The sequence below is a fragment of the Prionailurus bengalensis genome, chromosome D3, assembly GCF_016509475.1.
Source record: "Prionailurus bengalensis isolate Pbe53 chromosome D3, Fcat_Pben_1.1_paternal_pri, whole genome shotgun sequence".
Lineage (NCBI taxonomy): Eukaryota > Metazoa > Chordata > Mammalia > Carnivora > Felidae > Prionailurus > Prionailurus bengalensis.
In genome coordinates this window covers 21,642,697-21,662,499 of record NC_057356.1, presented here as the reverse complement: position 1 = coordinate 21,662,499, position 19,803 = coordinate 21,642,697, and the positions used below count along the sequence as shown (strand labels likewise).

General features: G+C 48.0%; 1 protein-coding gene across 6 annotated transcripts in view; it reads left to right on the top strand.

The window, feature by feature from the left end:
- Positions 1-19,803, top strand: part of LIMK2 (LIM domain kinase 2) — a 60,119-nt gene that overhangs the window by 37,332 nt on the left and 2,984 nt on the right. For 5 of the 6 annotated variants that reach the window (XM_043559217.1, XM_043559218.1, XM_043559222.1 and 2 more), the window contains 13 exons: positions 4,111-4,246; positions 5,192-5,301; positions 5,897-6,085; positions 7,557-7,662; positions 8,022-8,218; positions 9,935-10,121; positions 10,957-11,043; positions 12,440-12,571; positions 12,734-12,790; positions 14,675-14,740; positions 15,695-15,869; positions 16,820-16,875; positions 17,938-18,095. In XM_043559217.1, the coding sequence (XP_043415152.1) occupies positions 4,111-4,246; positions 5,192-5,301; positions 5,897-6,085; positions 7,557-7,662; positions 8,022-8,218; positions 9,935-10,121; positions 10,957-11,043; positions 12,440-12,571; positions 12,734-12,790; positions 14,675-14,740; positions 15,695-15,869; positions 16,820-16,875; positions 17,938-18,095 (1,656 nt within the window). The remainder of the gene's footprint in view (positions 1-4,110; positions 4,247-5,191; positions 5,302-5,896; positions 6,086-7,556; positions 7,663-8,021; positions 8,219-9,934; positions 10,122-10,956; positions 11,044-12,439; positions 12,572-12,733; positions 12,791-14,674; positions 14,741-15,694; positions 15,870-16,819; positions 16,876-17,937; positions 18,096-19,803) is intronic. The other variant, XM_043559223.1, reaches the window with a different exon arrangement.

Here is a 19,803-nt window from a genome sequence, read left to right as displayed (position 1 = left end):
TCATTGTGCCATTTAAATTCAGTACTTGGATTTAAGGGGAAGCCCTCACAAAGTGTTAACACTCAGGGGGACTTGAGCTCTCATTTTCACAGATGCAAATCCTGAGGCCCAGCTTAGTAGATGTGCTGCATTACTCACGTGCTCAGGTGATGTAGTCTAGTGGAAATGGCTTCATAGCCAAGTACACATAGGTTAAGACTCTAGCTCCATCCTGTGTGTGTCAGGCAACTTTGCACAAGTGACTTGACTCTGCTTTTCAGTGTTCTATAAGACAGGGATAATCCTATCACTTTGCAGGATGTGGCCAGGATATAAGTAAGGCACCTCATAGAGTGCCCAGAATATGGTTGGCATTTAAGTAACAGTCGACAGTAATTGTTCTTAATATCTAAGCTAGGACTCTAAGTCTACCACTCGGGTGACCTGAGAACCAATTGTGTTCTGTGACAAAACAGCTTAGGGACCCACAACCAGCCCTCCTATCAGCTGTTCACCTTCCTATTATTCAGACATACCTGTGTCAGCCAACTTTGGCTGTTTCTCTGGCCATGCCCTTCAAAGGCATTCCCTGACACATGGTGTGCCTTGGTGATGTCGCTCTCCAGGCAGGTGTTCTTCCCAGAAGTCTGGCGTGGCTCTCTCCTGCATGTCTGCACTCGTTTCTCTCCCCACTCTCCTGGGCCTGGCCAGGGCTACCTGCAACAAACAAAAGCAGAATATTGGCAGTGGAAAGGAGGACGTGTTCTGGTACTCCTGTGCCCTGCAGCACACATACCATTGAGAGGGTGTAACAGGGCCCAGGCCTGCATTTGGGTGCAAATAACGTGTGCACCAGCTTTCTCCGTTGCAGACAGCAGAAGGGCAGGACCTGCTGACCATGAGCTACAGAATGTTTGTGCTTCCACCTGGATTGCTGGTTCTTGCCACTCCCACCATTTTCGGTTTGGAAACCTCTGCTAGGGCTTACTGTGCTGGGCTCTTTGTTAGGTGCTTAGTCTACCAACAGTAAATGGAACACTGTTCCTGTCCTCAGGGAACTCACACTCTAATGAAGGAGAAAGATAGGTACCTAGGAGCTTCAAGTCAGAAGCTGGGAGGCAAGAAGGAAGTCTCTGCTCCTAGTGCTGGCCCTTTGCTAGGCTCCTCACAGTCATTCAGAACTGGATTTAATGTCCGCACTGCTACCCTGAATATAGGTGATGATGTTGCCCTTTGTCTCATTTCACAAATGAGAAATGAAGCAGCCAGCCCAAGATCACTTAGGTGGTAAGTGGTAGTTCAGAGATTGGAACTTTAGATCATCTAGGGAAAGACATAGATATGCATGGAATTAAGGGGATGTGGGTATAGTCTAATTCCTTCATTTTATAGGTGGAGAAACTATACCTGGAGAAAGAAAAGGCCTTGTCCAAGAGCCTGTAGCTCCCAAGAACTTGAACCAGGCCTCTTCCCAATTCAGACCTCATCCAGTGTCCCTTTTACATTGAGAGGAATTTGAGCTGCATGTCCAGAACAGGTCTTTCCCCTTTGCCTCCTAGAATTAATGGTTCACACTGTACCATTCTAGGTATTTCATATCCATACTCTTCATGCTGTGTCTGGCTCTCAAGTCCCTTAAGTTCGGGGTCCATAAAACAAGTAGGAGAGGGGCACCTGGGTGGTGTCCAACTTCGGCTCAGGTCATGATCTCGCAGTTTGTGAGTTTGAGCCCCACATTGGGCTTGCTACTGTCAGTGCAGAGGCTTCTTTGGATCATCTGTCCCCCTCTCTCTCTGCCCCTCCCCTGCATGCATTCTGTCTCTCTCAAAAATAAATAAACATTAAAAAAAAAAAAAGAACAAGTAGGAGATGCTACAGGATGGGGATGACTGATGGCAGAAGCCATCAGTGTTAAACATCCAGAGAGACATGGACACTCCATAAAGAGCGATTCTCAGGGTCCTGCTTCTCTAGACCTTCCTGGCTCAGTTGCTTTCCATAGCTGCTTCAACTCATTCTGGTCTCCCTCCTCCCTCCTGCAGTGCCCAGTAGTAGTAGCACCCATTGTGACCTCTCACCTTTCATTGTTAATTAAGTTTTGTTTTAGACTTTCTCTTCCCCAGCCCATTATAAGCTCTTGGAAATTGTAGTAGGGAACCTTGTATATCTATCTCTTATATCTGCAGTGCCTAGCAAGATGCTGTAATAATACAGCTAGTTCCACTCTTCACAGTTTGCAAAAGGCTTTCCTCATACATTAGCTCATTTAGTCTTCACGGTGTTCTTTGTAGTACTGTGCTATTAGTCACATTTTGTCAAGGAGGAAGAACTGAGAGAAGTCCAAAGCTACCCAGCTAGTGGAGGAAAAATGGCAAATAGTGTGAGCAGCTACCATTATCATCATCTTTAATAGCAGTTTAACACTTCATGAGTTCCTACTGTACTTAGCCTTTTATATAAACTATATATAGTTTGGTACATGTTATTTCCTTTCCACAGTAGTCCATTTGACAGATGAGGAAACTGGGTCAGAGGAGTGAAGTAACTTCCCCAAGATGAGCTAACTAGTAAGTGGCAGGGTCAGGAGTCACACTAAGAGGCCACTCCATCCTGCCTCTCAGAAGCAAGGATTTGGCCAGTGAAGGGTGGTGTGAAGCCTTGACAACAAGAATAGAGTCTTCACTGGAAAGAAAGAGGTGGCATGGGCTCCCAAGGGCAGGGAGCCCTTAGCTCTGGGTGCTGGGAGGTTCAGAAATGCTTATCTTGTGCAAACTTGGTCTGAAAACACACCCAGCCTGACTGAGGGGTGGAGCTTTACAACCAGGTAATTGGAGGGGAAAGGAGCTGTGGAGTCTAACATGTATATCTTGCACAGTGCTAGTGGAATTTTGTCCCCCCCCCCCTTATTTTATTTCGAAAAATTTCAAATACATAGAAGAGTTGAAGGAAATGTTCAAAGAACACCCATATATATCCTTCACCCAGACTTAACTTTAAGCCACTTTCTCTTTAACTATGTACACACATGATGTATTTTATTTTTTGCTGAACTATGTAAAAGTAAGTTGTAGATATCTGACTTTCACCCTTAGTTACTCTAATATGTTTCTTCTAAGAATTCTTCTATCTAACCAAGGTATCATTATTACATCTAAGAAAATGGATAGTAATTTCACAGTATAATATATAGCCCAAATTCAAGTTTCCTCAGTTCCAAAAATGACACTCATAGCTGCTTTCTTTTTCAATCCAGAATTGAATCCAAGGTTTAGGTGCTGCATTTGGTTGCTGTGTCTCTAGGCTTTTTTAATCCCTGTACCTTTTTTTCCCCATGACATTAACTTTTTGGAAGAGTCAAGAACAGTAGTCTTAGAATGACCCACATTCTGGATTTGCCTGATTGTTTCTTAATGCTTAGCATAATTTTTTCACAGGAATGCTACATGTTAATGATGTTAATAAAAACTTAAACATCAGCAATGGTGTTGGTGATGGGTAGTTTTTTTGAAGAACAGAGGTGATTGAGCTTCTTTAGTTCATTGAGATGTCTGTCTAGACCAGAGGTTCTTTTTAGAGAGAGAAGGCATGTGCAAGCTGGGAGAGAGGGGCAGAGGGGGAGAGAGAGAATCTTAAACAGGCTCCACACTGACACAGGGCTCAATCCCATGACCCTAGGATTGTGACCTGAGCTGAAATCTAGAACAGAGGTTCTTAGCTGGGGCCATGACTAGGCTTCAGACCTACACACACACACACACACACACACACACACACACACACACACCCATACCTAAATAATATATACATTTTCCTTGTACATGCCTTTTTCCAAGAGCAGCTTCTTGATTCTTACTAGATTCTCTGAGGGCTTCAAGACACAAAAATGTTAAAAAAATTAATAAACAGACACTGGTCTACCAGGTTAGGCAGACAATACAGAACTGGTTTCTGGGATCTTTATTCTGAATCAGCTTCCTTTGGGGAGATGGCATTAAACTGTAACTTTCCTCCATCCTGGCTTTGGATCAAGGAAAGGTCTGTCCATTTTGTTGTTAGACCTGGGAGCCAGAGGCAGCCTATGTAGCCTGGTTCCAGGGATCCACAACAATTTTTTCTTGTCTTGCCTTTCAGGTGCTCAGAATGCCAGGATTCCCTCACCAACTGGTACTATGAGAAGGATGGGAAGCTTTATTGCCACAAGGACTACTGGGGGAAGTTTGGGGAGTTCTGCCATGGGTGTTCTCTGCTGATGACAGGGCCTGTCATGGTGAGTGAGTCCCTCTCAGTCATCAGAGTCCATTGACAGCTCCTCTGGTTTCCCATGGCCTTTCATCTTCTAGTCTTCCATCAGCCAAGGCCTCCCCTTTTATTTCTTCACTTAACAGATGTTTGTTGAGTACCAATTAAGTGCCAGGTAGGATCCTTCCCTTAAAAACTTAACAGTCCAGGGGCACCTGGGTAGCTCAGTAGGTTGAGTGTCCAACTGTTGATTTCGGCTCAGGTCATGATCTCATGGTTTGTGGGTTCGAGCCCTGCATCAGGCTCTGTGCTATTAAGCACAGGGCCTGCTTGGGATTCTCCCGTCTCCCTCTCTCTCTCTGCCCCTCCCCAGCATGTGTGCTCTCTCTGTCTCTCTCTCTCAAAACAAATAAATAAACATTTTTTTAAGGTTAAAAAAAAAAACAAAACTGAACAGTCCAATATTGGGAATGGGTGGGTGGGCGGGCAGGGCAGAGACTTAATTCAATGGATAAAGTCCTCGAAGGAGAGCATTACAGGTTGAGAGGAGAATACACCCAAGTTGTGTAGAGGGAATCTGAAAAGGAGACCCTGGAATGGGCTGGTAGAGAGAGGTTCCACCTCCACTACCTGCGTCAGAAAAGGGCTTTAAGCCCAATCATGGATTTTCCAACTCTGTGTTAGAGGAACTATGTGTCTTTCTAGTGAGGATGATGACTTCTGGGGACTTGGCTAGGACCAAAACAGTTTTTGTAATCTCAGAAATAACAGAGAGGCACCAATCTGACTTGTCCTCTGGAAGCTCTGGGGCAGAGTTGTGCAAAGGACCTATAGATCCTTAATTAGAGGTCTCTCTAGGGGCGCCTGGGTGTCTCAGTTAAGAGGTCACTCACCCACCCCTACCTTCCAGCAACAGTGACAATTCACTTCCTCCATCTGTCATCTGTCTACCCTTCTCCCCACCTGCTCACAGGTGGCCGGGGAGTTCAAGTACCACCCAGAGTGCTTTGCCTGTATGAGCTGCAAGGTGATCATCGAGGATGGGGATGCATATGCTCTGGTGCAGCATGCCACCCTTTACTGGTAAGATGGTGTCCCTCTCCCCTACAAGAGCAGTCAAGAGAGAGGAACAGATGGCAGTGCAAGTTGGGCAGAAACAGCACTGGGATATCAGAGCACTGGATTCCTATCCCAGCAATGCTTATAACCAGCTCTGTAATCTGTAAGCAAGACAAGTAACATCTCTCTGCCCTCTGTCCTTACCGACCATGAGAATAATGACACTTTGTGCTGCAGTCTTCCCAGAGGGAGAGAATGGCTCAGAAGGTGCTCTCAGAGAAGGATCCCAGAAAATTAAAAGCAAAGGCCCCTTAGAGTTCATTTGCGCAATTGCCTCAGTTGGCAAAGAAGTCAGGCTGAGGCCCAAAATGGAGAAGAGGGCTGGGTTCTCACTGTGAATCAAAGGCAGAGTGAAGAGAACCCAGGCCATCTCACCCCCACTTCCAGCCTACCCCAGAGACCCTGGGCTCTTCTTTCTGAGCAACCAACTGGAATCATGGCAAGGATGGTAATAGTGGGATTGTGGGTACTATTGCTTGAAGCCACATGGTACAGTGGTTACTGGGGGCTTCCAGGTGGGGCTCCAGGATCTTAACCACCTTTATGTTCCTCTTGCTAGTGGGAAGTGCCACAATGAGGTGGTGCTGGCACCCATGTTTGAGAGACTCTCCACGGAGTCTGTTCAGGACCAGCTGCCCTACTCTGTCACACACATCTCCATGCCAGCCACCACGGAGGGCAGACGGGGCTTCTCTGTGTCTGTGGAAAGTGCCTGCTCCAACTATGCCACCACTGTGCAAGTAAAAGAGTGAGTATTTTGAGAACCCCAGAAGCAGGAGTCCTTACACAGAGTCCATAGATGGGCCTCAAGGGGTGCAGAGTTCTCTTCACCCACATCTCATATCTTTGTCCTGGAGCTCACTGTGCTGTAACTGCACCTGGGCCTTGGCACTTACTCTTCCTTCTGCCTAGGCTGCTTCCCACAAGATACTTAATGACAGAACCGCTCACCTTTCATGTGTCAAGTTTCAGATAACGTTTGTTCTTTGAAATTATCTGGCTTGATTATGTGTATTAGTTTGTCATCTGTCCTCCCAACAAGTTCCTTCTGGAACTTAATCTTGTTCAGTACTGTATGTCCAGGTCCTGGAACTGTGTCTGGCATGTAGTATATATTCATTGATTATTGTTCTGTTGGTTGAGTGAATGGAGGATGGAGGAGAAAGAGGTTAAGACTTCATCCTAGGTCCAGGCCAGAGACCAGATGGGGAAAGAGCCTGTGTTCATCTAATACCAGTAATGAGGAATCTATGGCTGCCAACCCTATAAATAGCGATTGTGCACTTACTAGGTGCTTGCAGTACAGGTGAGAGGTATTAAGGTTGGGGAAGTCACCAAGAGTTGAGATCTGCACTAAAACCTCATTAGATGAAGATCGGAGGGAATTGTGTTCAGGGCAGAGGTGGGAGTCTATGATCGTGTCTGGTGTAAATTAGGTGGTTGGGAATAGCCAGAAAAGGGGGCTATTAGGTTATATAGGGCCTGGATTATGAACACTCAGCAGGTCTTTTAAGGGATAAGCAACAAGGTGATACAACCAGGTTAGCGTTCTAGAGGGATTGCTAGCATGGATGTTGGATGGAAGAGGAGCAAGCCTGGAAATGTAGAGGGTGGTGTTAATAAAAACTTAAACATCAGCAATGGTGTTGGTGATGGGTAGTTTTTTTGAAGAACAGAGGTGATTGAGCTTCTTTAGTTCATTGAGATATCTGTCTAGACCAGAGGTTCTTTTTAGAGAGAGAGGGCATGTGCAAGCTGGGAGAGAGGGGCAGAGAGGGAGAGAGAGAATCTTAAACAGGCTCCACACTGACACAGGGCTCAATCCCACGACCCTGGGATTGTGACCTGAGCTGAAATCTAGAACAGATGTAGAGACCAAGGACCAGTTCTGTTGAAAGATCCAGGTGAGAAATGTTGGTAACTATGATGATGAAGTGAAGGCAGGATTCTCGAAGATGGTAAGGGTTGTGGAGCAGTGAGAGAACTCCGGATAGGGGAGATGCCATCCAAGGCTCTGGCTTAGGCCATTGGGTGAGTGGGGGTGCCCTTCACTGAGATGAGGCATCTTGTAAAGGGTGTTGCATTTCCCCTGTGAGTTGTCTGCATCCCCTCGCAGGCATGTAGGGGCCTGGGGCATGGTGAACCTTCCTATACAAGTAAAATTGGTCAAGCACAATTTTAGGATGCCTTCTTCCTGCCTCAACTCTTGTCTGGCCCAGGGTCAACCGGATGCACATCAGTCCCAACAACCGCAATGCCATCCACCCCGGGGACCGCATCCTGGAGATTAATGGGACCCCTGTCCGCACACTCCGAGTGGAAGAGGTACAGTGTGTGTCCAGTCTGTCTTGTGGGGGTGGAACATGGTATAGACCCTCTGGGAGATCAAGCTATGGACCTTTGCCTTTCTCCACCCCCAGTCTATCTCTTTGTCTTGCCACTGAGCCTGTGACCACTGATGACCTGTGTCAGCCTGGCACATTCTCAGGGCAGTAGGGATGGCCTGACAGATGGGATATCTGACAGGATGCCAGTGAGAGGGCACTGGGGCTACTGGCAGCTAGAGGCCACCATTAGCCAACTTGAGCATTGGCCATACTGTGCTAAGATCATGTGGGCTGACAGTGGGTGGCCTGGGATGGGACAGCCTGTGGGAGCCAGCCTTACACTGCTTTTGGCTACAGGTAGAGGATGCGATTAGCAAGACAAGCCAGACGCTTCAGCTCTTGATTGAACATGACCCCGTCTCCCAGCGTCTGGACCAGCTGCGGCTGGATGCACGGCTCTCTCCCCGCATGCAGAATGCTGGACACTCCCCGACTCTCAGCACCTTGGACACCAAGGAGAATTTGGAAGGAACACTAAGGAGACGCTCTCTGAGGTGCTGCCTCCCACCCTGATTCCATGCTGACCCATGCCTATCCTTCAGATGAGGCTGAGCTGACTTTGGGAGGCCAGCAGAGTTAGGAAGGAAACCCGCTGGCCAGAGATGGGCCATGAGGATTGTGCTGACCCAGCTCTCCCCATAGGGATCACAGTTCACAGCCAGGGCCTGTACATGATCTGACCCAGCTGTCTGCCAGGTTTCGTTAGAAACCAGAGAGTCGGCTCTGTCCACTGAACTTCTGAGCTGAACTCAGGAGGCAGAAATGCTGACCCCCAAAGGACAGCATGGCCCATGGGTAAAGTATGGGGTTCAGAGGCTGGAGTTGGGGCACAGAAAGAATTAATAAGTGGAAGTAAGAACACTGAAAACTGTAAAGCAAGAGATGGATGCAAGCTGTTTTAGATTTGAGGGACCAACAATCAAAACCTCATAGTTCCAAGTCCATGGGGAGGGAGCAATCACCCTGGATACAGGTGCCAAATAGGGAGACTGAAAGAACAGGAGTCTGGAGCAGTGGCTCTCCAGGTAGACACACCCATACCATGCTTTTGAGCTGAGCTCCCTCCCTTCACACATCACTTCATGTCTCTAAGCCTCTGTTTCTGCATCTATAAAGTGGAGTTCTAAGACAAAGGTGGCTGTCTTTTATGTAAGGACAATCCTTTATGTAAGGATTCAGTGTGGAAAGGAGTGCAGAGTGGCACAGTGACGTCACAGGGTCAGCACTAACTCAATGTGAGGTGTTGTTAGTATCATTAGGAGTCAGGTCTTTATCCGCCCTCCTGATCAAACAGACTGAATCACTCAGGGCCCTTGACTGGCATCTTTGGAAACAGGGCCCTCCCCACAGATTTCTGGGCATGCACTTCTGGCTGTCTTTGTGGCCTCAGAACGAGTGAGCTGGTAGAGGTGAGGTGCCAGAGGGCAGAGAAGGCCTGAGAACATGGCTTGGAAGCACGAAGATGTGGGGTGGCTAGGGACTGCTCAGATCTCTGGAGGGCCATACTGCAGAAGGCAGCACACCTTGTGTGCTTCTGTGGGCATAGTTGGTGGAAGGCAGAGCAAAAGAGCAAGAGTTGAGAAGCCTGTGTGTGGTCCTTTCTGGGTAGCCCAAATGGAACAGGAAGATGTGCTGGAGAGAAGTTTGCAGGGTTGTAATTCACCTGCAGTGCTGTGGACTTCAACCTTTCTTGTCCTTCAGGAAGTCGGTAACAGTTATCAACCATTATTATTACTGGCTGCTTTTAAAAATGTAAATACACTGGTTTTATTGCTGTAAAAATCATACATGCTTATTATTTTAAATTTCAGGAAATATAGACAGGTACAAAATGAGCAAAATAGCCAGAATCCCATTTGGTCATTTTTCGGATGGTGGTAGGATACCACTCTAACCCAATTCCGTACCTTGAATCAAGCAGGCATGTAAAGTGGTGGGTTACCATCCTACAGTGCTGTCCTATATTGAGCACTATAGGGTTCCTGCTTTGAATGTGGTTTTATTGTACTTAAATAAACTACTGATGTTTGTAGCCCCAAAATGGCATGTCTGTCTGACATAAGAGTTCCTTCCCCTCATCATAGCACCTGAACTACAGAAATTGGGATGGATAGGGTGGTAAGGTAGCTTTGGGGTTTCTACCTCCATGGTTTTTCTGGCAAGTCTCTGAGGACTACCCTATCCCTACCCTCATCTTTCCTTGTCTTCAGGCGCAGTAACAGCATCTCCAAGTCCCCTGGCCCCAGCTCCCCAAAGGAGCCCCTGCTCTTTAGCCGTGACATCAGCCGCTCAGAATCCCTCCGCTGTTCCAGCAGCTACTCACAGCAGATCTTCCGGCCATGTGACCTGATCCATGGGGAGATCCTGGGGAAGGGCTTCTTTGGACAGGCCATCAAGGTGAGCACAGGCAGCAGCTGGTCTGCTTCTCGGCCCCCTACCCTTCTCTCACCTTCTTTTGGGGAGCTCTTACCACATGGTCTTACCCCATACATACCCTGCAGGACACCAGGCCCCCTTCCTTGCTGCAGGTGATGGTGTGAGGGCTACACTCCTGCCCTCCCAGGCCACCTAAGGGCAGCGTTGCTGTTGTAGTGAGCTTGGTGGACCTGGAGACCCAGGTTGGGATGAGTTGTTGCCCATGGCCCTGCCATCTCCAGGCAGGGATGTTTTTAGGTACCCAGAGGCCTGATTGTTGGGTATACTGCAGGGAGCACACAGGGGAGTGGCTCCTGCCTCCCTGATGAACAGTCTTAGGGACTAACCTCTCTCTCTTTCTCTCCTCCTCCTCTGCTGAGAGCTGGGAGGGGGGGTCAGGTAAGCCATGTGTCTCAGCTTTCAGGGCATTGGGGCTGGAGAGCTCACCCTGACCCACCTAGTTCCCTGGTGCATGTCTGTGGCACTGACCCCTACTGTCCCCAGACTTCTGTTCACCCAAGGGACTCACTCCTTTGTCAGATAACCAGAGCCCCTGCTTGGCTTGGCAGTGTCCCTTCCTGCCTCCTCACTTCCCTTTTCTGCATTCTTGCCTCCCCTCTATGCATGCCCCGTTCTCCAAAGAGGGTACGCTCCCCTTTGAGGCCCCTGTTGCCTCATGCTGTGTCTTCTACACATAAATTCTGTCAGTCTGATCTGGCTCAGTATGTCTTCCAAGGGATGGGTTGGCCAGTTGCATATATTTTCACATATTTCCCCAGAACTCTGCACCACTAATAGTTGTCCTCCTTGTAACTAGGTAACACACAAAGCCACGGGCAAAGTGATGGTCATGAAGGAGTTAATTCGGTGTGATGAGGAAACACAGAAGACTTTTCTGACTGAGGTAAAAAGGTGGGGTAGGGGTTAGGAGTGTGGTGTCACTCTTGGAAGAGAGTAGATCTTACTAAATAATGGTTTCAGGAGGAAACTTGTTTTATTTTGTTACTTTTTAAAAAAAAATTAATGTCTATTTTTTTTAAATGTTTATTTTTGAGAGGGAGGGAGAGAGAGAGAGAGAAAGAATGTGTGAGGGAAGGGGCAGAGAGAGGGAGACACAGAATCTGAAGCAGGCTCTAGGTTCTGAGCTGTCAGCACAGAGCCTGATGTGGGGCTAAAACTCACAAACCATGAGATCATGACCTAAGTCGAGTCGGACACTTAACCAACTGAGCCACCCAGGCACCCCTAATGTTTCTTTTCGATAGAGGAGACAGAGTGCAAGCATGGGAGTGGCAAAGAGAGAGGGAGACACGGAACCCAAAGCAGGCTCCAGGCTCTGAGCTGTTAGCACAGAGCCCGATGTGGGGCTTGAACCACGAACCATGAGATCATGACCTGAGCCAAAGTCAACGCTTAACCGACTGAGCCACCCAGGCACCCCTAGGTGGAAACTTATTTTAGAATCACTTTCTTTAATGTTTATTTATTTTTATTTTATTTTTGGGACAGAGAGAGACAGAGCATGAACGGGGGAGGGGCAGAGAGAGAGGGAGACACAGAATCAGAAACAGGCTCCAGGCTCCGAGCCATCAGCCCAGAGCCTGACGCAGGGCTCGAACTCACGGACCGCGAGATCGCGACCTGGCTGAAGTCGGACGCTTAACCGACTGTGCCACCCAGGCGCCCCTTGAATCACTTTCTTAAAAGCTGGGCAGAAAATAGCGCTAGAGGAATATCCTACCCCTTCTAAATTACAGCATAATGACCTATTCAATAAACATTTACTAAAGACAGCATGATCTGGGTACAAGGGATACAGTAACAAACGAGATGTGGTTCAGAGGAGCTTACAGTTAGTGGAGGTTATGGACATGAAAACAGGCCAATTTAGGACAACTAGATATTATACTCACCACCTGAACACCCTGCTAAGGGAGCCTGGAGTGGGGCCTTCCAGAGAACTGCCATCTCTTGAGCATTTACACAGTTTTTACCACCTCTCCCAAGTTGTTCCATTCCTTCGGTTGGTTCTCCTGTGGTTCAGGTATTGCCCTCCAGGCCTTTGTTTCACTCCTGGACCCTCCCATTCCAGTTCCCCCGAGTACAATTCCTAGAAAGGCAGCATCCCAGGGTGAGGCCTGTGAGGCATCCCTATCCATGTGGAGGTGTTCTGCCCCATCACATAAGACTGGAGGTAGGAGATGCAGGTAACAGTTATCAGACTGACTCCTTGGAGGGAAGGGGTGAGGAAGACATAGTGGAAAGTAACCATCCACCTTCCTTGGCCTCGTCACCCCCAGGTGAAGGTGATGCGCAGCCTGGACCACCCCAATGTGCTCAAGTTCATTGGTGTGCTGTACAAGGACAAGAAGCTGAACCTGCTGACAGAGTACATTGAAGGGGGCACGCTGAAGGACTTTCTGCGCAGTGTGGTGAGCACACCACCCTCGCTGCTTTGCCTACAAAGGGACATGCTGAGCGTGATTGGGCACAGGCAGGGAGGGTTCACTGGCAGACGATATTGACCCATGGGGCCTGGACCACAAATGGGACAGGTCCCAACAGCCTCTGATGGGCATTCCCCCTTCCCATAGGACCCATTCCCCTGGCAGCAGAAGGTCAGATTTGCCAAAGGCATCGCATCTGGAATGGTGAGTTCTGCCAACAGCCCTGCCAGGTGTGGGAGTGGTGGTGAGGTGGTGATGGGGAGGGACTGCAGGCAGGCACTGGAAGGCAAAGACCCCATCCTGGGCAGCTTGTATGGGCTGGGTCAGTCAGCAGCTATTTATTGAGCTTCTTTCTGGGCTGTTGAAATTGCCCCCAGTTGTTTTTCTTAGCTCACAATCTACCTCAAAGAATTCCAAATCTTCAAGGGAAAACTGGAGAGGCAAACTAGTAGCATCTAGCCACTGCAGGAGCTTGGAACAAGCAGGGAACCTCACTGCCTATGAAATCAGAGGAGGGGGAAGTGTTCTAATTGAGCCCTGAAGGATGGGTCAGAATTGGATAAAAGTTCCTCTTGGCAGAGAGGCACCAAGGTTGAGGTGATGATAGCAGCAAATACCTGGGAGGAGAGAGGAAGTAATAGTCTATTTCACCTGGGAAAGAATGATACCAATTATATAGTAGTAGTAGTACCAGGGACAGTCGCTGAGTGCTTTCTGTATGCCAGGCACTGAGCTGAGGGACTGACATGCATGTATATGTTTGTTCCTCATGACAGCCCCGGTTTCCAGATGAGAAGCTGATGCTAGAAAGCTAGAAAGAGAGCGGAGCTTGGGCTTGTCAGTCTGACCCCAAGCCTGAAGCTTTAATCACCGCTCTTCATGTGGTGTCCATTAAGACAGTGTTGGTCTCGGGTACATTAAGGTCCCTATATTTCAGGCTAAGGAGTCTGGATTTTACTTAGGATGCTTAGGAAGCATCTTTTTAGACAGATGTAAAAGATGTTTAAGTAAGGAAGTTTTGTGAGCAGAGCTGTGCTTTTTTGAGGTACCTAGAAGAATGGTGGTGTCACTTACCAGATACTGGGGAGGCAGTGATGTTGGGGAAACAGGTTTGGGAAGACCTAGTGTTGACTGAAGCTGATGTGCTGTTAGTGGGCATCAGCGTATGTAGAGAAGGCAGCTTTAAAAAGGGCTGACACCAAGGAGGCTAGAAGGAAACAGCAGCCACACAGGAGTCTCAGGAACAGGTAGCGTGGGGGAAGTTCTGGCAGCCTTTGGGGAAAGGACAGGCAAGCAGGCAGGTTACAAGAGCTACCATGATTCAGGAAGAGCTCCCTGGGTATGTGAGCAGAGCCAGGAGCCTAGGGGATGCAAGCATTATTGCAAAGGACAGGGGAGGAGGGAAGTAGCTCCTTCCACATTTGCTGGGGAAGAGAAAAGAAAAGGAAGTGGCTACAGAGAGTGACAGGAGCCAGGAGTGGAGACTAGGAGTGGAAATAGCAAAGACTTGTGTGAAAACATTGGGGTAGGAAGAGGGAGAGGTTATAGTGTAGAAGAACAAGGAGGGTGCTGAGTCTCAGGGAAGGAGAATGTCAGAAATACAGAGCCAGCTGGCCAGGAGGAAGTCACTTCTCTGATCACTGGCAGTGAGGGTGGCTGAAGCCAGAGATTATGGTGATGATGGTGGTGAGGGGGACTGGAGCAGTACATCTGAGGACCTTCACTTCAGGTGGCCTGGATCTACATAAAATGGATAGAGGGGCTGGGGGCATGCAAGGGCCAGGGCCCAGTAGAGTTGGGGACTTTGGGAGGGAGCAATGAGGGTCTAGAGCAGCACTGGGTTGGGATCAGCGAACCAAAGGATGGGCAAGAGGTGGCAGCAGGGAGAGAGAGGAAGCCCAGGCGGTCTTTGGCTTTCTGTTAGTGTTGGGACAAGGGGGTGACAGCAGGAGGCCCTTGCCCTAAGGTCCATGTTGGGTTCTGAAGCTGAGTGGGGATGGCCTGGGAGAAGAGCAGTCTCCCCCAGTTCCAGGGTCTGCATCTGCTTGAATTACTGGCCATTGGCCTCAGCTCGTACTTCTGTTCCAGGCCTATTTACACTCCATGTGCATCATCCACCGGGATCTGAACTCACACAACTGCCTTATCAAGCTGGTATGTCCCAACCATTCTGGGCTTCCCCAGGGCCAGCCCTCATGTCTTGTCACAAAGGAGACTGTCCTTGTGCTTTAGACCTCAGGTGTCACTAGGACTCCTGTATTACCCTTCCTGCTGCGCCTGATGCCCTCCCCTGTCTTCTGGGGGCTCTCAAACACATGCAGACACAATAATACCTCCTCCCAGTAGCAGCCTTTGAAATCCTTTGGTTAGAAGGGACTTCAGAAGTTCCTTAACACTACAAAGAGCCCTGTTGTTTTTCCTGGTTTCACCACGATAGTTCTGCAAAGCAGCTCACTGAGGACCCTATTCTACAACTGTGGCACCTTGAAGCCTCAGTCTAAGGCCATAGAGCTAGTAAATGTACAGTGGCCAGTTTGGGACCAGCATTTTTTCCCACCAACCATCAGCTCTGGCTGTTAGCATGTCATTTCTCCGATTAACTTGGAATCTAGCTTCTCAGGTATCCACTAACTGGCCCTGGCTCCACCCTCTAGATCCACACTAAACAATCGTAACCCTCTTTCCACATGACTGCCCTGTAGCTATTTGAAGAGCTTGTCTCCCTCTAAATCCCCCCACTGACTCCCTACACCTTATCCTTTTCTGTCTTATCCTGGTTCTAGCCATGCCTTAAATCTTTTGGGGAACTGGCAGGATGGGGTGAAAAAAAAAAAAAAAGGAAAAAAAAATCCCTTTTCCTGCTTCTGAGTTCCACTCTGCAAGTCCCAGAGCCTTACTCCTCCAGGCTCCAGGGGCTGTTTTGTGAACACCCCCAAGTCTGGGAAGTCTGAGGAGCAGATACCAGACTGCTAGAAAACAAATAACTGAGCCTTATCTACCAGAGACAGCATGAGCTATGACTCTCCTTTGCTACATACCTTTTCTCCCCTTCTCAATTTCTCTTGGGAATGTCCTCACCAAGTCCTGATCTGGCCCTTGTCCTACCAGGACAAGACCGTGGTGGTGGCAGACTTTGGGCTGTCACGGCTCATAGTTGAAGAGAGGAAAAAGCCCCCAGTGGAGAAGGCCACCACCAAGAAACGCACCTTGCGTAAGAATGACCGTAAGAAACGCTATACCGTGGTAGGAAACCCCTACTGGATGGCCCCTGAGATGCTGAATGGTGAGTCCTGACACTGGACACTGGAGGCGACATGTCCCCAGAGGGGAGTTAGGAGCCACATCTTGCATCAGAGTCCTGGGTGAAGTGGAAGGCCGGGTACCCAGAGCTGACAGCTGGATGATTTTTATCCCTTGCCAGACTGGGCCTTATAAACCCCTTCCTCCCTGAAGTCCTGGGCTTAGGGTGAGATCTGACTGTGGCTTTTGTGCCCCAAGTGTAGCTGAGAGCTCAGGCTGTTTATTGCCAAGAGATTTAGCCTTTTCTTCTCCCTGCTGAGAACTGAATTATGGTGCCCCCTTGTGGATAATGCTCAAACCAGCCAGAGATGCTGGCTGGGATTCTTGAAATATACAGGGTTGTGAGGTCTCAGAAATGGCCTGCTGGTTTAACCCTTTTTAGAGTCTTTTTTTTTTTTTTAAGCTGTTGGTGATCTTTTTTTAATGTTTATTTATTTTGAGAGAGAGAGAGCAAGAGAGGGAGAGAGAGAACCCCAAGCAGGCTCCACATTCAGTGCAGAGCCTGATGTGGGGCTCCGTCTCACAACTGTGAGATCATGACCTGAGCTGAAATCAAGAGTCGGGTGCTTAACTGACTGAACCACCCAGGCACCCCAACACTTTTTGGAGTCTTGTGGCCCAGAGAAGTTCAGCGGTTTGCCCAGGAACATACAGCTAGCTTATGACAGAGTCCAGATGAACCCTGATCCATTTCTCTTTCAATGTCCAATGTAGTTTCATTTTGGATAGTGTGTTTTATAAGATCTCTCTGAGGCAGCCCACCCAGGGCTGAGGAAAGATGTTCAGATGGTACCTCTCCTGGGAAGCCTTCAAGGCATCCCCATGGAGCCTCTTCTAGCCCTGGTTCTTGGCTGTGGCCTGGCTTGGCCCCAGACTCAGTGCAGAGCAGATAAGAGACCAAACCTAACAGCCTGCTCTCCTGTGTTCTCCAAGGAAAGAGCTACGATGAGACGGTGGATGTCTTCTCTTTTGGGATCGTTCTCTGCGAGGTGAGCTCCGGCCTGCACAGAGGCCAGGCCTGAGGCAGAAGGCCTAATGGCTCTGCCCTGCCTCAGAACTGGGACTGCTTCTCCTAACGATGAGTAGCTCACCATAAAGTCAACATGAATGTAGGGTTGTGCAGTTATCACACATCTGTTGACACATTTGAGTCTCATCAGTCCCATGAGAAGGACTGGGCAGGGTTTTTTCAGGTGAGGAAACTGAGACTCAGAAAGGGGCAGCAGCTTCCTCTTAGTCACATAGCCGGTAAGGGGCAGGTGAGACTCGGAACTCCACTAGGAAAGGCATGAGGCTGTCCTTATGGTTGTCCATTTAGCTGTTGGGCCAATGTAACCTTTGACTCTGATCCCCATTCCCCAGGCCCTGATAGTGCTGTTGCCCTCAGCCCCACAAGTGGAAGTAGCCATCACAAGAAGTGCTAGCCTGTCTAGCACATTTCTAAGCACTGTGAGGTGTATTGGCTGAGTCCTGGAAAGATTCCTCCCCTTAGGAGCTTAGCTCAGTCTGTCTGAAAGCACTCAATCAAACACATATGTTCAGAGCCTTCTGTAATTCCTACAAAATGGTGAGTGGTAGAGGAGAGACAAGAACAGTTGGAATAATGGAAGGAGGGTTTTTTTAAATCATTTTCTTTAATAGAGATCAATTGAGCATATACTGTGTGCAAAGCACGAGGCTGGTGCCAAGAAGTTTCAGACATGCATCAGACCCAGAACTTCACTTCACAGAGCCTGAATTCTGGCAGGGGACATAGACCCAAGGGCACACAGCAGGGCAGGGTGGGATGTATAGAAGCTCCTCCTCCAGATTTGGAACATTGTGCTTTTGCTGCAGAGAAGTCTTTTCTAAACCCTCCTCAGTAACCAGACTCTCAGCTGAGAGACAAGTCTGGACTAGCAAAGTTTGGGCATGGAGGATAGCTTTCTAACCTTGGTTTTTACCTCCCTCTTCTGCCCATCCTTCTTGTCCATACACCAGTATCCCTCTCCCCTGCCCTATGGCCACACACACCACAGCCCATTCCTGACCAGCCATCTTCTCACCTGCAGATCATCGGGCAGGTGTATGCAGATCCTGATTGCCTGCCCCGAACACTGGACTTTGGTCTCAACGTGAAGCTTTTCTGGGAGAAGTTTGTCCCCACAGACTGCCCCCCAGCCTTCTTCCCCCTGGCCGCCATCTGCTGCAAACTGGAGCCCGAGAGCAGGTTGGTATCCTACCCCTTCTCCCCAGCTCACATAAGCCTAGATGCTTGCCCCAGCCTTCAGCCATCCCCAAGCCCTTCCCAGGCACAAGGGTGGCAAAGGCCTTGAGCTCAAGGATACCAACCACTGAAGCCACCCTAACAACTCTGATGTGCCAGGTGAGGTGGTAGGGGGGACAAAGGCATTGTCATGAGTGACCTGGATATAACAAAGACACAGCCATGAAAAGAAATTTTTTTTTTAAATTTTTTTTTAACGTTTTATTTATTTTTGAGACAGAGAGAGACAGAGCATGAATGGGGGAGGGGCAGAGAGAGAGGGAGACACAGAATCGGAAGCAGGCTCCAGGCTCTGAGCCATCAGCCCAGAGCCCGACGCGGGGCTCGAACTCACGGACCGCGAGATCGTGACCTGGCTGAAGTCGGACGCTTAACCGACTGCGCCACCCAGGCGCCCCCATGAAAAGAAATTTTAACACAAGAAAATTCACACAAACCTGTGCCATTCCAACAGAAAAAGTGTTCTTCACCTATCTGTTCCAAACACATACATTTTTTTTCATATAGCTATAATCTCAGATAAAGAAAAAAATTTTTTTTAAGTTTATGTATTTATTTTGAAAGCAAGAGAAAGGGTGAATGGGGGAGGGGCAGAGAGAGAGAGTCCTAAGCAGGCTCCACACTGCCAGGAAGGAGCCTGAGGTAGGGACCAAACTCATGAATTGTGAGATCATGATCTAAGCTGAAGTCGGATGTTTAACTGACTGAGCCACCCCTCAAATAAAGAGAAGTTTTATATTTTGCCCTGCAAAAAATATACTACCCAGTCTTCCCATTTATCATTTTTGTTGACTATGTGAAATTCACTTAAGATATAGTCTGAACATATAATATACGTAATATAGATATTCAGGTTTTTCCAGTTTCTCCTTACAATAGGTATTACTATAGTGAGCATCTTTATTCATTTAACTAATTTTTTCCTTTAAAGAAATATTTTTTAAATGACCTTTATTTATCTCAGGTTATAGTTTTCATTATTACCCTGGTTGTTTTCAAGTTTGTACATTAGAAAACTAGAATCTATACTTTTTCCTGCTCTCAAAAATCCTGTTTCTTTAAAAAAAAAAAAAAATTCAAGTATTACTAAAATATATAGCACAGGAAGTATATATTTTCTATTATCTACTAACCAATGTGCTCCCCAGCACTCCTCACTCTCTTGCTCCATCCCCTCAAGATCACCAGTTGGCACATAACCTTTATTTTAAAATGATTTCCAGGTGGCACCTGGGTAAGTATCTGACTTCAAGTTCAGGTCATGATCTCACAGTTTATGGGTTCAAGCCCCACAATTGGGCTCTGTGCTGACAGCTAGGAGCCTGGAGCCTGCTTCAGATTCTGTGTCTCCCTCTCTCTCTGCTCCTCCCCTTCTCGTGTTATCTCTTTCTCAAAAATAAATACATTAAAAAAATTGCTTTTAATAAAAAATAAAATGGTTTCCAAGGTCAAGTTTAGAGTTGGGATTTGCTGGTGGGAGGCTTTACATTTTGTTCCTTCATGGGCCAAAGGACTGCAGTCCTTCACTAACATCAGAGTAAGACCATGAGGAGAAAATGTAAAGCTACACAGTATTTGTTTGCTAATATCCTTTCCTAGTCATTCTAAATGTCTGTGTTCAAGTCACTCAAAAAATATTGACTGAGTGCCT